The sequence below is a fragment of the Peromyscus californicus genome, unplaced genomic scaffold (genome assembly GCF_007827085.1).
Source record: "Peromyscus californicus insignis strain IS unplaced genomic scaffold, ASM782708v3 Scaffold_4__1_contigs__length_199733344, whole genome shotgun sequence".
NCBI classification, from domain to species: Eukaryota; Metazoa; Chordata; class Mammalia; order Rodentia; family Cricetidae; genus Peromyscus; species Peromyscus californicus.
In genome coordinates this window covers 49,182,443-49,199,062 of record NW_026294562.1, presented here as the reverse complement: position 1 = coordinate 49,199,062, position 16,620 = coordinate 49,182,443, and the positions used below count along the sequence as shown (strand labels likewise).

General features: G+C 38.6%; 1 protein-coding gene across 5 annotated transcripts in view; it reads left to right on the top strand.

Moving 5' to 3' along the window:
- Lpxn (leupaxin) overlaps positions 1-15,397 on the top strand; it is a 33,042-nt gene extending 17,645 nt beyond the window's left edge. For all 5 annotated transcript variants that reach the window (XM_052712426.1, XM_052712427.1, XM_052712428.1 and 2 more), the window contains 6 exons: positions 3,679-3,778; positions 6,535-6,702; positions 7,610-7,783; positions 7,901-7,982; positions 14,177-14,325; positions 14,666-15,397. In XM_052712426.1, the coding sequence (XP_052568386.1) occupies positions 3,679-3,778; positions 6,535-6,702; positions 7,610-7,783; positions 7,901-7,982; positions 14,177-14,325; positions 14,666-14,935 (943 nt within the window). In that variant the 3' untranslated portion in view covers positions 14,936-15,397. The remainder of the gene's footprint in view (positions 1-3,678; positions 3,779-6,534; positions 6,703-7,609; positions 7,784-7,900; positions 7,983-14,176; positions 14,326-14,665) is intronic.
- Positions 15,398-16,620: the final 1,223 nt, after the last annotated feature.

Sequence of the window (16,620 nt, the reverse complement as noted above, 5' to 3'; positions counted from 1 at the left end):
GTGTATAAATAAATGTGTATAATCTTGATTAACAATGCATATTGCCAAGTTTTTAAAGTTGTGATTAATAGGTAAAAATTCATTTCTCCCTTAAATTGTTTGCTTAAAGATTGATGGGATCAAGCATATTTTTGTATGTCAATGTGAAACATAACTCTCACTTCAAAGGCGATCTGAGATAGTTTACTCTGAAGCCAAATATAAGTGACCATGGCCTGTGAGCACACATTTGTTCATGTTACAACACGGTAAAACTTAGATCAAGTTTTCATAGTACCAAAACCAGGAAAGTCATTAATCAAGAAATGCTCAAACACATTAGCAGAAACATTACGGAGGTGGGTTGAAACCTCTGTTATAGGCCTCAGTACTAATCTGATGGTATTCTTACTCTTAATGATTGGTGGAAACTAAGATTTTGTTAAGTTAAAGCATTCCACAAGATTTTATCTGTTAGTCACAGGATATTATATGAGCAAGAAATGACTATTTATGGGCCTAAATATAGCCCTAAACAAATTTCAATTAGGCTCTGGACCTGCAACATTCCAACTTCTCTACAGTCATTGAAGTTCAAGTCAATTAACCAGCCTTGCAGATTTAGTTGAAGTCACAATTACCTTTTGGAACTTCCGTTCATGTCTATAATAATAAACATGTATGTTTATCATTCTTAAACCTGATTTTAAGCTCATGTTTCACTGGTTTGCTTTTTTAATTTATAGAAGTTTTACAAACATTTTGTATATGATTTAACTATAATACTTTTGCAAAATAGACTTTATTAATATATTTCCTTTTTTGTTTTATTCCAGAGGATTTTAAAGAAACCTTTTCTTTATTTTTAAATTAATTGTTTATGTATATGGATATTTTGATGCAGTTATGTATTTGTAGCATTTATATTCCTGATGTACATGGAGATCGGAAGAGGGTGTTTGAGCCCTTGAAACTGGAGTTAAGGGAGTTGTAAGCTGCCATGTGAGTTCTGGGAAGCAAACTCAGGTCCTCTGCAAGAATAGTGTGTGCCCTTGACCTCTGAGCTATCTCTCTAGTTGCCATCATTTTAATTTTATTCCCTTGGTTAAAATGCCTTATAGGCTCTAAGTTTTAAAATCATCCATTTCCTTCTAGTATTTTAATGTTTAAAATTTTTTTTTATATTCAGTTCCACTCACTTGTTCATGTTTGATGTGTTGAGGGCTATAAGTTTATTTTGTTCTACACAGATTTTGATTCATTGACTCATTAAATATATTGCTGATTCTTTGAAATGCCTCATGCAACGTACTGGAACTTTACAGGTGCAGGGGCCTGCTTCTGTGTTTTATAGTCTACTCCTTTGATCAGTTCGTTCTGTTACCGTTGCACACATTTAATTATTGTCATTTGCAGTGTTGCGTGATAACTGCTTGCTCCCAATTACTTTTATTTTATGAAATGTTACCTTTATTGGGACAAACTGTTTGTTCTGAAATTTGTTTTTTTTTTTGTTGTTGTTATTTTTGAGATAGTGTCTATGTATCTTTGGCTGGATTGGAACTCACACAGATCTGCCTGCCTGTGCCTCACAGTTGCAAGGATTAGAGATGTGTGTCACCATGTCCAGCCTTTTAAACCTTACAAGTTTTTTCATGGGTGTTCTAGCACATACATTTTAATGTAATCTTATTGATAGCTCAAATAATTCTTCTGGGATTTTTATGAAATTTTATTGAATTTGATGTGGGAAAGTGACACATAGTATACATCTCCATTTATGTAGGTCTTCTCTTTGATTTATTGTACATATTCAATGTTTGCAACATAATATATAGGATACATATAAATAGTGAATGTTTACTTTAGTCAAGTGTGGCAATGCCATTATGATAAAAATATCTGTTATATTCTAAGAGATCGGAACTTTTCCTGGACTTTACAGCCAGAGTTAATAGTACACCTTAAGGTCACTTAAGACTTAAGACTGCTATCCTGCTGTATACTCAGCCTGTTTGTTTAACATACTTTTAAGAGAACAATGTAACAACCAAACTTACCTACCTTGAATTTCCCATGTAATCAACTTTGATAACCATGCCAATTCATAACTGTAATCTTAAATTATGTACTCCTGACTTGAGTAGTGTGTGTGTTATGATAATCATTTGCTGAAAACAGAACAAAGGCCAATAACAGCCTTATAAAACGAATATCCACCATAAACGTTGAATGAAGCATGGATATTGCTTGATAGCATTGGTTTGTTTATTATTTGGGTCAGTTGGTGTCAGTTTGAATTAGTGTCTTTATCCCTTATAAAACTCTGTTAGAGATTTTGTAAAGTATCTCTCATTCTTTACTCATGCAACACTTTCTGTCCCATTCAAGAAATACACAGCAAAAGCACTTCATTAGAAATGATGGAAGACACAAGGAGAGCAAAGTAGAGAATTCAAATGTAGGCTTACTCTTGGTCAAATGACACCAGTGAGACGTGTTTTATTGATTTTCGCTCTTAATGCAACACTGATGAGTTATTGGTGACTCTGAGGTTATTATTAATGTGCTTAAGCTGATGTAATGAAGCAAATGAACAAATTTTTAAATTTAGTAGTAATCTCAAATATGCACATTTTTGTTACCTATAAACCCCAACTTGTACATTAGATCTCTAGACATATAGGGTCCTCTGGCCTGTTTTCATTTCTTGTCTACTTTCTCACTCCTAGGAACCATTGTTTTATATTTCTATATATTTAATCTTTTTACATTCTACATGTAAGTACAATGATGCAATATTTTACTTTTTACTTTATTTCATTTTGTACAATGCTTTTTAGGCTTATCTATGTTGAATCAAATATCAAGATCTCTTTCTTCTCTAAGATTGAATTATATTCCAGTGTCAATGCCATCTATCACAGTTTAACTTCCCAATTCATTCATTCATCAATCCACAGACGCTTTGATTATTTTCATATCTTAGCTATGTAAATGACACTATAAGGAACATAGGATCACAGACTTCTTTACAGTGTGTTGGTTTCATTTCCTTCACAGAAGAGGGACTGGTGGGTCATATAGTAGTTCTACTTTTCATTTTTTTTTAGAAGTCTTCACAGTGTTTCTCATGGTGACTACACCGACCTGCAGAGCACTGGCAGTTTACAATGCTTTCATTTCTCTACACTTTTGCCAGACCTTGCCTCATGCTATGATGGGTATAAAGTGGTATTTCTTCGTAATATTGGTTTGCATTTTTCTGGTAATTAATGAGGGTGAGCACCTTTTTGTATACCTGATGGCTGTTAGTCATTTTTAGAGGAATGCTTACTCAGGTCCCTTGGTTACCTTTGAAACTTTTTATTGTGTATGACTTTAAAAATAATTTAAAAAATTTCTATTAAAATGCAAGCAATGGCTTTAAAGCTCTGTTCTAATGTTGCTTGGACTCTAGTAATTGAGACATGTCCAGCACTTTTCTTCATATACTCGGGAACAAATAGGTTATTTATTTATTTATTTATTTATTTATTTAGAATAGCAGCTGTTTTTAAATTACTCCCTGTCTCTGGTTTTTAGATTCATATCAAATAGGTGAATAGGTAAAACTGTATCCTCTAATACTTTATGTGTGACTTAATATTTATTTGAGTTTTCATGTGTTAGTATAACTTTTTTTCCTTCTGTCTACAGTGAGGTCCAAGAGCCAAAGGAATCAGTACCACCTCCTAAAACCTCAGCAGCTGCTCAGCTGGATGAGCTCATGGCCCACCTGAGTGAAATGCAGGCCAAGGTGGGTGCAGTATGGATGATAAAGTCTCTGGGTTCCAGAGAGGCACCAAGTTAGCATGATAGTAGTCAGTTCTTCATCCCTGCTTGGGAATTCTAAGGTAGTATTCATTTTCCTAGATTACATTTAATTCAGTGGAGAAACTCATTTGGACATGAAAGATAACATGGTATAGGCCTTGATCTGGAGGAGATTGGGTGTTCTTGGGACAGCCAGTGATAAAACTCTGCAATGTTTTTAGAATAAAAGGATGGTGATTTTCCAAAATGAGTGGAGCAAACCCCACGGATTTCGACAGGTTAAGCAGATTTTATCAGAGAAGTTGTGATGGGATTTAGGATGGACACTGAAGAGTAGGAGAGGTATGGACACATAATGATAAGAGTTGGAGACAGCCTTGATGGTAAAGACTGCACTAAAGGCATGACGATGTAGAAGGTCTATTAAAAACACATACCTGAGCAGGATAAAGAGGCCAGTAGGCAAGCTGAGACACAGAGCAAGGGAGGCCAAAGTAGGAAGGATGAGTTCTGAAACCATGATAAATTTTGCTTTTTTTTTTTTTTTTTTTTTTTGTAGAGTGAAAATAGCAAACTCTTGGTTCCTGGCAGAGAGCAAAATCCAGATCAGGAGTCTTAAGCATTTATCAAGGACATAGACTTAGAATTTCTTATACAGAGAATTCAACCTTTTAAAATCTGGTTGGAAGTTAAGATGCATAATCATGAAATCAGCATGAATGTTTAAGGCAGACTGTTAAAATTTGTATGATAGAGGAGGGCAGGGGCCATATCAGCATGAGATTCCCAATATCCCACATAGTACCTATCACACAGTGAGTAAGTAAACACGTAGTTGTTGGAGGGACAGATGAAGAAATGTCGCAGACAAGGTTCTCTGATCACTAACACTCTATAAAGAGCTAACATCAACACTAAAGTTGAGTGAATTAACTTGTGCTGCATACTTGATGATGCTAGAAAAACAGTCATATTAGGAAATTTATGTTGTGTTTTCTTGTTAAAGTATGTCTTGGAATATTTAAATTTTAACTTAAAGTGTGTGTTTTAAAACTAAACAATACATATACATTGCACAAAATCAAAAGTACAAATATGTTTATAGTAAATCATTTCCATGTCGTTTGTCTTGGACTGTCCCATTTTGCCCCCTGCAGGTCATCAGAATATACTGCATTTGACATATATGTCCAGAAGTGTTTTGGAATATGCAAGCAAAGAGATGTAGATGTAGAGAATATATTGTTATTTTTTTACTTAGTTATTTTTCAAATATAAAATTAATAACAACTTTGGTACCTCTGGATGTTAATCCTTTGGATAGATACCTCTCGAATACTAACTTCCATTATATAGAGGGGAGGAAAGAAATCTGTTTGAGGATCAATTTTTTGAAGGGAAATGAGCATAATGAATAGTAAAATAGTGTGAGGTTATTATAGGCAGTGAAGACTGGATAACCAGAGGCCTGAAGGCAAATATTAGCAGAACCATTCAGGAGAACGTTGGGAGCCAGCCTGCTTCAACAAGAAGGCTTTTTAATTGTGAAATAGAAAATGAGATTGGGAAGACAAAGTGAGGATAGTGGATGTGAAACTGTGAATATTCATTTGGTGATAAAAAAATTAAGGGGTAGGCAGTGGAGAGCCACTATATCTGTATGATGAGATAAACATTATGTAGGTAGATGGTAGCAACTGCCCATGAAGAAAAGGACATGAAATGATGAAGGAAAAAAAAGTAGGCTTTGTGTGTGTGTGTGTGTGTGTGTGTAAAACTGACTTGAGTAATTTATAATAACTTTGGATCTGTCTTTGAATAAATGCAACCACACTACCTTTTCTCCTAACACTGGCTTTAAACATTACACAAATCATTACAAAGTATTGTACATCTGCTCCATCATTCTCAGATTTGCCTCCCTTCAGTCTCACTTATCACTTTAGGATACAAATCCAACTTTTGCCATAAAGGACCTAGGTGACCTTTTGCTTTTCTCCCCACACTTCTGTATGTCCAGTCTTGGTACTTTTGTTCTGACCCTGCTGATCTTGTAACTTTTTTTCCAGTGTGCCAAATGGTTTCATCCCTTGGGCCTTCTTTCTCTTAGGAATGATCATCTCACTAATATCAGTATATCTGGGTCTTTATGTACATATACTCAAGTATCACTTCCTCAGAGGCACTTTCTCCTAAATCAGTTCATATTCACCATACCATCCTCCATCACAACTATCTCTTATATAACGTACAACTTTTCCTTATCTGACATGCAGCGTATGTTGATTACCTGCCAGTCACAGAATGAAAATTCTAAGAGGCTAGAAACTTGGTATGCTTATATTCTGCCTCATAACAAGTTCCTGGAATACTGACTGTGACAAATTAGGTGCTTGGCAATTAATAAATGAATGGAAAGGAGAGATGACTAATTTTCACCTAGGCTCACTGTAAGAGCTACAAAGAGTATAATCTTCATCCACTTGATTTTTTTCTTTTTTGGCAAACAGAAGGTTTACTAATAAATGACAAATGATCAGATTTCATTTTGCTCAAAGATTTTAAAATGAAGTGGAAATAAAAGTGTTTTTATTGGTGTCTCCAGTTCCTTGAAGGAAGGTTAGGGGAAGACAACAAGATCAGCCATCAGAGGTAAAGGGATAAGTTGTATGGCAAATGTCAAAAAGAATAAAGGTGCACACAGGCTGATTCCTATTTATGGTTCTTTTTTTGTCCAAGGTTTCAGTGACAGCAGATGCCAGCAAGAAACACTTACCAGACAAGCAGGACCACAAGGCATCATTGGACTCAATGCTTGGGGGTTTGGAACAGGAACTGCAAGATCTTGGGATTGCCACCGTTCCTAAGGGCCACTGTGCTTCCTGCCAGAAGCCAATTGCTGGGAAGGTGGGGTGATCCAGGATGTTGGTCCAATCGGTCTGTGTCTGTGGGTATCCAAGAATAGCTCTTTTTCTTTGTATTCTAAGATATTTTAGTAATTGTTAAAAACCACCAACTGCTTATATTATTCTGGACCCTGAGCTTAGTGCTCTGTAAGTATTTCTGCATTTAATAGTTGAATCAACTTTTTTTTTTTTCTTCCCGAGATAGGGTTTTTCTGTGTAGTTTTGGTGCCTGTCCTGGATTTCACTCTGTAGACCAGGCTGGCCTCAAACTCACAGAGATCCGCCTGGCTCTGTCTCCCCAGTGCTGGGATTAAAGGCATGTTCCACCACTGCCCAGCTTAATTAACTTTTTAAGGAGGTTTTATTTTCATGTCTTTTGCAAAAACAAGGAAGTCAAGAGCTCAGAGACATTGGCTGGCAAGACCTAGGTCTAGTAAGAAAGAAGCAAAGGGAACATTTGAGTCCAGGATGGTCTAGCTTCTGAGTTTGAATTCCTAATCATTTTTATTCACTGCCATTACTGAGATGACCTCTCTCACTGCTCGCTCTCTTCAGACATTTCTGGACTTAAATTTATTCACTACAATGTCAGCTAAATGTAACCTTAAAAAGAGATACTGAGACTTGCTCTGAATCATTATCACCAAATCCACATAGTACAGGGCTTTCCAATTTGACTCTGAAAGGTTGAGAAGCAAGGTGCTCAGAGCTGAGGAGTAAAATCTGCTTGGCTTCTTTATTAGTCAATATGGCACATCCCTTTTACTATCCTTTAAGAAATGGTCACAGATGACCTTAGTGTAACCTAGATCTGGGCCGAGGTTGTGTCTAACTCAGGAGGTGTTGTCTACATGGAATGCAGCATACAGAGTGCTGCACTGCCATGTCAGGCTCTGTGATATCCGCAGGTGATCCATGCTATGGGGCAATCCTGGCACCCAGAGCACTTTGTCTGCACTCACTGCAAGGAGGAGATTGGCTCCAGTCCCTTCTTTGAGCGGAGTGGCTTGGCCTACTGTTCCAAGGACTACCACCATCTGTTTTCTCCACGCTGTGCCTACTGTGCTTCTCCCATCATGGATGTGAGTAACTCCCTACCCCTGCCAGCTTCCATGTAGTGTCTGATCACTCATTAGGAACACTGGACATGTTTTACAACTCTGTAGCCTTCTAATACCTCTGCATGTGTCCATTTGCAGAAAGTGCTGACAGCAATGAACCAGACGTGGCACCCAGAGCACTTCTTCTGCTCTCACTGTGGAGAGGTGTTTGGTGCAGAAGGTAAGAGGAGAGGCTACAGCTAACCCCAGGGTGAGAGATGGGAAGGCCTGCAGCACTGTTCCTTGAGGACTGCTGTCTGCTGAGTTTCTCTTCTCAGCACTGCCACTTACAAGCCAATTTCATGCCTGGAAGTCATCTCTCCACCTTTCCCTAACATTACCACTTTTAGTTTAAACTGATTTTTTTTTGAATTAAAGAAGTAAAAATTCATCATTTAAAAACAGATTGTGCCCTCAGGAGATGGTTGGTAGGTGAAGCCCTTGCTGCACGAAATTAAAAAGACCTGAGTGAATCCCTAGAATCTGCTTAAAAGCTAGGCCTGGTAGTGCAAGTCTGTGACAGTAGTGTTCCCACCAGAGATGTGAGGTGGAGACAGGAGAATCTTAGAAGCTCGCAGGCCAGCTAGCCTAATGTACACAGTGCAAACAAAAGAGACTGTCTCCAACATGGAAAGAAAGGACTGCCATCAGAGTTGCTCATGACTTCTATACATGAATCATGGCATATGCTCTCTGCTTGTACTCACACAAACATGCAAACGCACAATTACCCCCTCCCCCCAAACACACACAGTGTGTCCCTATTACTTAAAGGTATGAACCGTTTTTTTTTTTTCCCTTGGAATTAAAATTTGAGTTGCTTTCCTCTAGCTTAGTTTTCACTATAATTGCCACTAATTTACCTGATAGAGCCATGAAATTCTTATCAGAACAGTTAGCTGCATCTGGTAAGAAGTCTGCTCCATTTTATTTTATTGGTGATCTGGCAAGAGAGGCCAACCCTCCTGCTCCAACCTGAAATGCTTTCTTCCTGCTAAGTAGCAGTCATTCTGGTTCTTCTCCCTAAGTTAGAGTCTGCTGTTACTACCTTTCTCTTCAGATCCTCTGCTTCCTGGACCCCATTTCTTCTTCCTTTGATTGTGTTTTGATAACTTCGTACATGTTTAATGTGCATCCTGATTGCTATAATTTTCTTTAATGTCCTATCTACCTCATTTTACCTCCTCCCTCCTCCTGACGTGTAGTACCCTTTCCACACTGATGACTTTTTGTTGTTGATGATATTTTTGTTTGTTTGTTTGATTGTTGAGGCCCACTGAGCTTAACCAGGTGGGAAAGCTTTGATGACAGAGAAGCTGTTAACTTGCCAGTTTTTCTTAATTCACCTTCCCCCGCCTCGCTCCCAGTGGGGAACTTGATTTATTTCTTAGGTATGCTAGAGCACCCACTCTACTAAATACTTTCAAATAGTCCCTGTGTTTTGTGAGAGGGTGGGGCATCAGATCTTCCAGTGGCTTTTCAAACTTTGAGCCAGTCCTGTCTAAAGTTGAGGGGTACTTTGCATTCAGTTGCTGGGAGATCTCATGCTAAAGACTCCAACAGTGAAAGTGGCTATCCCTTTCAGCCTTAGTTCTGTCAAGTTAGAGGCCACTCCTGTAATTTACATTATAAAAATGAAACAGAACAAACAAACAAAAACAACCATCAAAAACCCTTACTGATACTGCATAGTGGCATCTCCTTCCCTTTTCTCCTTTTCTTTGTGATTCTTCTATAATTTAGATAATTTCTTACATGTTTTTATTCTGCCCTTGAGTTGCCTCAATATAGAATTCTATAGGAATTATATTAATATATAGTGGGAACTGTTTGCACTCATAATTCTTTTTTTTTTTTTTTTTTTTTTGGTTTTTTGAGACAGGGTTTCTCTGTAGTTTTGGTGCCTTTCCTGGATCTCGCTCTGTAGACCAGGCTGGCCTCGAACTCACAAAGATCCACCTGGCTCTGCCTCCCGAGTGCTGGGATTAAAGGCGTGTGCCACCACCACCCGTGCACTCATAATTCTTAAAACTGCATTCAGCTTCTATAACTGAGAGGTTTTCATTGAGATTCTATTTTCATGTTTTATACTACCCAAATTTTTATTGCATTTTTATTTTGTCTGTAAATGTGAGACTACCATGATGTACATGTGTAACAAGAATCTTAAAAGGTCTTATTAAATAAAAAACTCAGGAGCCAGGTATTGGGGTGGAATTCTGAAAGATCAGAGACAGAACAAACCACAGCCAACCTCACCTCTCCAACTCCTCAGCTGATCTTGTTTCCTCAAACTGGAAGCCTCTGAGTCCTCATCCAAATGGATCTCAGCTGACCTGCTACTAAAAGCCTCTAGTTCCTGGTCCTCACACCTTATACCTTTCTGCTTTCTGCCATCACTTCCTGGGATTAAAGACATGTATCACCATGCCTGGCTATTTCCAGTATGGCCTTGAACTCACAGAGATCGGGATAGATCTCTTCCTCCCAAGTGATAGGATTAAAGGTGTGTGTGCCACCATTTTCTGGCCTCTACGTCTCTCTAGTGGCTGTTCTGTCCTCTGACCCCAGATAAGTTTATTAGGGTGCACAATATATTGGGGACACAATATCACCACATACATGTGGCGGTCAGAAGACATCAAGTGCAAGTCAGTTCTCCCCTTCTGCCATGTGGGTCCCAGTGATTGAACATAGGTCTTCAGGTGTGGCCGCAAGTTCCTTTACACACAGAACTATCTATCATCCCTGTTTTCTCTTTTCTATGTGACCCATTTTAATAGTTTGCAAGGATTTATTTTTCTGAATTGTCCTGGCATCTCACCCGCTTTTTATTGTTCATTTTGTTTTTGGATCAGCAGAGTGTCTTGTTGCTCCAGCTAGCTTCAGGTTTACTATGTAGGTGATGATGACTTCCTACATCACCTCCCAGGTGCACACATGCATATGGATGCTGGAGGGAAACCTTAGGTTTTATTCCTCAGCTGCCATAATTTGTATGTGTGTATGTGAAAGAGAGAGAGAGAGAGAGAGAGAGAGAGAGAGAGAGAGAGAGAGAGAGAGAGAGAGAGAGAGGGCCTGAAGCTTGCCAAGTACAATTGGCTGTCTGTCTAGTGAGCCCCAAGATACCAACTGTCTGTCTCCCCAGTTCTGGATTACAAATGTGTGTCACTATGCCTGGTTTACTTGTTTGTTTGTTTGCTTGCTTGCTTGCTAGCCTATTTGGTGGGTTCTTTCTGGGGATGTAACTCAATTCCTTGTCTTGTGTTTACAAGGCAAGCACCTTATTGACTGAGACATCTGCCCTAAAGTAGAACTAGAAGGTTGAAGGGATGGAATTTGAACTCATTTGGTCTCATTTCTGTAAGTTCCACACCACACCTTTGCTAACATATTCTAACTGCTTTTTGACCGAGACTCAATTCTCCTGTTGCTAGATCTTACTTTCTCAGTACTAATTTGTACTTTACTGGGCAATAGACACAGATACAATAGCATTGACATAATGTACTAACAAAGTTCTTTGTAGTGATTTGCCTGTGCATTGGAGCTTGTTCAATGCACTTAATAAATCATTGGGTCTTTCATGTCTACATTGCACTTTAGTTAAGCAACACTTTTTATTGAGTAAGTCTAAATCACACTAAAGTGTTTCATATTTGCCTTTATCAGTAGCAATAGAAGTATGAGAATTAATTAGAATAAATTAATAAATAGTCATTAAATGAATACTGTCTGTTGCAGAATGCTTTCCTCCCAAGCATAACAATCATACCCTTCATCTGAGCAGGGGTGGCTACTTGCAGGAGACCCTAATTGGGCTTGTTGACTGTAGGTACTCCTTCATAGAAAAAGGGGCTAAGGAAGTTCATTTCCTGGCCAGCTGAATGTGATTCTGCTCTAGTGGTCCATGGTCTTATGTTCTCGAGAGGTGCTAGAACATACAGTGTGTGTAAGGTTAGTGGAAGAGAAACCTCTATCTATGCAGCTATAAGGAAGTTGTTGTCCATGCTCAGGGAGACTTTCTGGTGGTGTGGCTGCTTCGGGGTTACCCACACTCTATAAACCCAGTGAACTCAATGATCCCCTAAGTTGAACTTTCGTGGAATTGTACTTTGGTTTATCATTGATGACCTATAAGGAGAGGGTGGACAGCACTGTCCGTTGAGAATTATGATGTAGAAATTGCCTGGAAACAGGTAAGGGCATATTTGAAGAACAGCCATAGTTATGTACAAAAGAAAAATGCCCAACCCTTAGGATGGCTGGAAAACATCTAGTTTCATTGTTGGGCTCCTCCTAACCTTACAGGGTTCATTGGTTTATTACGATTTGAAATAAGCATGAAATCACACTGAAAACATGTATTAATAGAGGCACATGGCAATGAAGCCATTTATTAGTTAGAAGCTCCTTTTGGGTTGTAGTTCCATTCTTTTTCCTGGCTTTTTTGTAAATGGGTCTCCTGCCATATGGTCAGTCCATTAATTAGATAGCATACTGACTTTTATTCCAGGCTACATACACATACAGAGTTTCAACAATAACAGCTAAGCCATGAAACCTCCTGGGAAATTAAATTCATCTGCATTCTTCTTCAATTCAGAGAATCCCTCTTTAAGGCTCAAGTTTCTAAATGCATTGGTCCTTACCATTTCTCCTAGGGGACTATGTCCTCAGTGTTACCCATCTTTCTTTTTAAGTGTTCATTATCCTAGCCATGCAGGTCCTCTTTAATTTCCCCTGTGGCTAAGAGTCACACTGGAGTGAGAACACTCTTCCTCTCTCTGTGGTAACTTTTAATTGTCAGTGTCTCTCATTCATTCTCTTGAGGTAATTGGCCCCGGAGAGAGCCTTTGGGACAGTAATGCTGAAACTTTCCCAATTTATTGGGTTACTAAGTATGGGAACATTATAGCAAGTTTGGTAGATTGCTTTGATTCCCCTCCCGAGACTCACCCAAGTTGAAATGGAGGCTGTTACTCCCCTACTGTCTCACTCTGGAGACCAACTGCTCTGCAGATTCCTAAATGGGGTTCATACCTAGGTTAGGTGGTGTGTCTTGCAGCTTTCTTAAGAAATACCAACTTACATCACTTGGGGGCATGTTAAAAATGCAAAATCTTCAGTACCATTCTAGAAACAGTGAATGAAAACCCTGGTGTGGGGGTGGAGGAGGCGGGCAGGGAGGACCTAGCAATCTACATTTTAACAAATTCTCAGGTGAGTGAAGCATGCTGAAATTAAAAAGAATACTGTTTTACACAAAAGCAAGACAGATGCCCATAGGTGGGTTTTTTTTTTCCTTAAGTAGTAGGGGTTTGACATTCACTTTCTCTTAAACAGACACTAGACATCTTTTGAATGGGTCAGAAAAGAAAAAGAGAGAAAAGTAAAGCAAGCTTTTTGAGTCTGTGGGGTTGAGAGGAAAAACACAGGGCAGGCATACTTTGGATTCTCAGACCCATAGGCTTTATAATTTTGCAAACTAACCCATTTTTTAAGAGAAGGCGTAATTGAGTGAAGCAAGCTATATCCAACAGTGGCAAGAACTAAAGGCAAGAAGAGCAGTTGTGTGATTTGGGTCATAGCCCTGACATCCTATTACAGTTTTGTGATCTGGCTACTGTGATTTCTAGAATGTTTCTTGAACAGGCAGCTTGAACAATCCACTAAGTACATTTTGTTGCATATCACCAGGCTGTTGAGGCACAGGGTGGGTTTTCGTGTTTACACAGTTTTGATTAGGAGATTCGCACTTAGTTGATCTACCAGTTCCCATGGAGAGGTCAAATTTAGGATGCATTTAAGTTAGGGGTGGAATGTGAATTTTATCTCTTCTCCTGACTGTTTGCTATGGATAACTTATCAAAGATTATTACTATTTAATGTTATTTTATTTTAAAATATTTTAAATATTGGGGGGATAATGGTAGCAAGACCAATGGTATCTAGTTTCTTTCAGAGCTAATGTTCAGTGAGGGAAGGTAGACTATAAGATGACTTAAGTGCTATCAGACTTAAGATGAAGTAAGTGCTATAAGGACAATGAAGACAGGTAAATTGACAAAGAAGGACTGGCTTGATGCCTCTGAGAAGATGACCATTTGAGCTGACTCACAGTTGTATCAATGTCAGGAGCAGAACTTCAGATCAAGGGAACACTTTGTATCAAGGTGTTAAGGAGAAATAGCCCTTAATACTTAGACTGTGATCCAGATTCAATGCTGAAAGACACCTGCATTATCTCCTTTTTGAGCATGGGGATACTAAAGTTGGGGGGCAGTTTACAATAATGAACTCATGGTCTGCTTCTAATGTAGCTTTAAAGGACTCAAAGACTACAACTATGAATCTTTGATTTTATCTTTTCAGGCTTTCATGAGAAGGACAAGAAGCCATATTGCCGGAAAGATTTCCTAGCCATGTTCTCACCTAAGTGTGGTGGCTGCAACCGCCCTGTGTTGGAAAACTACTTTTCAGCCATGAACACTGTGTGGCACCCAGAGTGCTTTGTGTGTGGGGTTTGTATGCTCAATTACCTTCGATTTTAGGGAAAATTAGAGTATTCTTCTCTGAGAGGACTAGTTGCTACTTAGTGAGATAGTTTCTAGCCCAAGATGAGGAATCCATGTTAGTTTTATTACTTTTTTTTTTTTTAAAAGAAGAGTAGCACACAGCACCCATTGTGGGTGTTTGCTGGTCTGTTTTGCAAATGTGTAAATATAGCCTTTGTTTGTCAAGGACCTGAGATAAGTCTTACAACTGGCAGGTAACTGGCAGGAGTTTTGAAGATGAAAAGTTTACTTGGTGGCATTATTTCTTGACCTGCATTTCTTTTGTCTGTCTTCACTCCATCCTTAGGACTGCTTCTGCAGTTTTTCTTCTGGCTCCTTCTTTGAACTGGATGGCCGTCCGTTTTGTGAACTCCATTACCATCACCGCCGAGGGACCCTCTGCCATGGCTGTGGGCAGCCCATCACTGGCCGCTGCATCAGTGCCATGGGGCACAAGTTTCATCCTGAGCACTTTGTGTGTGCTTTCTGTCTGACACAGCTGTCGAAAGGCATCTTCAGAGAGCAGAACAACAAGACCTACTGTCAACTCTGCTTCAATAAGCTCTTTTCACTGTAGTCCCCTTTGATCCACATCTACTTCTGAGAAAAGGGCAGGGAAGAGCACACTTTCTTTCCCTGACCTTCACTCGGTGGGGCTAATAGAGTACAAGCAATGAACAAATAAGGGAATTTCTCGATGTTACTAGACTTACAAACTTATTTTTGAAGCTACTTCTTATTTTTTAATTATGTATTTGCATTTAGATTTAGATCATGCTACCAGGACCCTCTGAAGGCATATTTCTCATGTGCACAATTCATTCCACCACTGGTTTTCTATTTCTCACATTTTACCTCTGCTGATGCCCCATTTAGATCTTTAGCTGTGGGCCCCAGAGTCTGACTCTTCCTTTCTCTTAGGAGTCATGACACTACTCTTAAGCCCTTAGTGCCTTTCCTCAATGCATTTTGCTAGTTTAAGAGGAAGTATATTTTAACTGACATCTGTGATGAATAAAGCAGCTTGTGGTTTTGGTGACTCACTGTTACATTCATGTGATAGATAAACTTTTTGCTTCCCGTATTATAGAATACCAGATACTATTTGTGCCTAAATTTGTATCCCTTCTCTTCTTTCCTTACATACAGCAGATATACCCCTTTTTAATCGGAAGAAACTAAAAGAGGAGACCTATTGTTTATAACACATCTCTTCAGTTTGGGCCTTTAGCCATTTTATTTTTCAGACGTAAATCTTTGAATCATTACAAGGTAACAAGGCTTTTAGAATTTGTTTTCACTTTATCTAAAAAGATCTGATTGTCCATTAAATACCTTACAAATGCATTTCAAAAGTGAAAAATGAAGAATGTGTCTCCTTCAAACTCAAAACTGCCTCATGGAGACAAATGACAAATGTCTGTACATAGCTTCTCCGAGGAAAGATGTTACAAAAGATTAAGCGATGGTCCTTTAGTTTGGACAGGAAAGCCAAGCCACAAACAATTAGCAATTGTTCTTTCAAAATACTTTAGGCTAATTTATAGAAAACTTTACAAGTTATTGAAGAATCTGACTTTCTTAGATCCTATTGGTTTGTTTCTAAAGTAGGCTGCACATGGAGCCGTGCTTCTGTAAGTGAGGCACTCTGGGGATGGTGTGCTTTATTTTCTTACCACAATCTCAAAAATAGTAATTATTATTTTTATTATAGCAAAAAGCATAAGTGTTTTTAGAATCCTGGATTCTGAGATTACAGGCAAAATCCTTTTCTCTGGAAGTTCCCCACCCCCCCAAAAAAATTAGGACTAAATGTGTTATTTTAAAGTTGGTATGAAAATAGTACTTCCTAGAGAATTAAAATGAACTAAGTGATTCTTGCCGAGATTTGTTACATGTTTCCTTTGCTAGGATGGATAAAAAGAGAGCTTTGAGAGTTAAAAAGCAGTAGTGACAGTTAATTCTATGAAATTAGGAGTATATGTCAGAGGCCACAGAGATATGGATCCATCTGGCCTTCTGTCCTGTTTGGCTGGCTGAACATAGCAGATGAGCAATGCACTTTCAGCTTCTTACTGTCTTTTCCACTGTCTCCACTGATGACATCATGGCAGGTGTGAATAAGGCAGTGTTCACAGTCACTTTGGCAGGTTGACAAAGTAAACTTGAGGTTTTAGTGCAAAAGGAAAAATGTTCAGGTGCTGAGTGCTTTTGTTTTTGTTTGAAGAACTGGCTGTTTTGAGATCCTTTACAATCCAAATA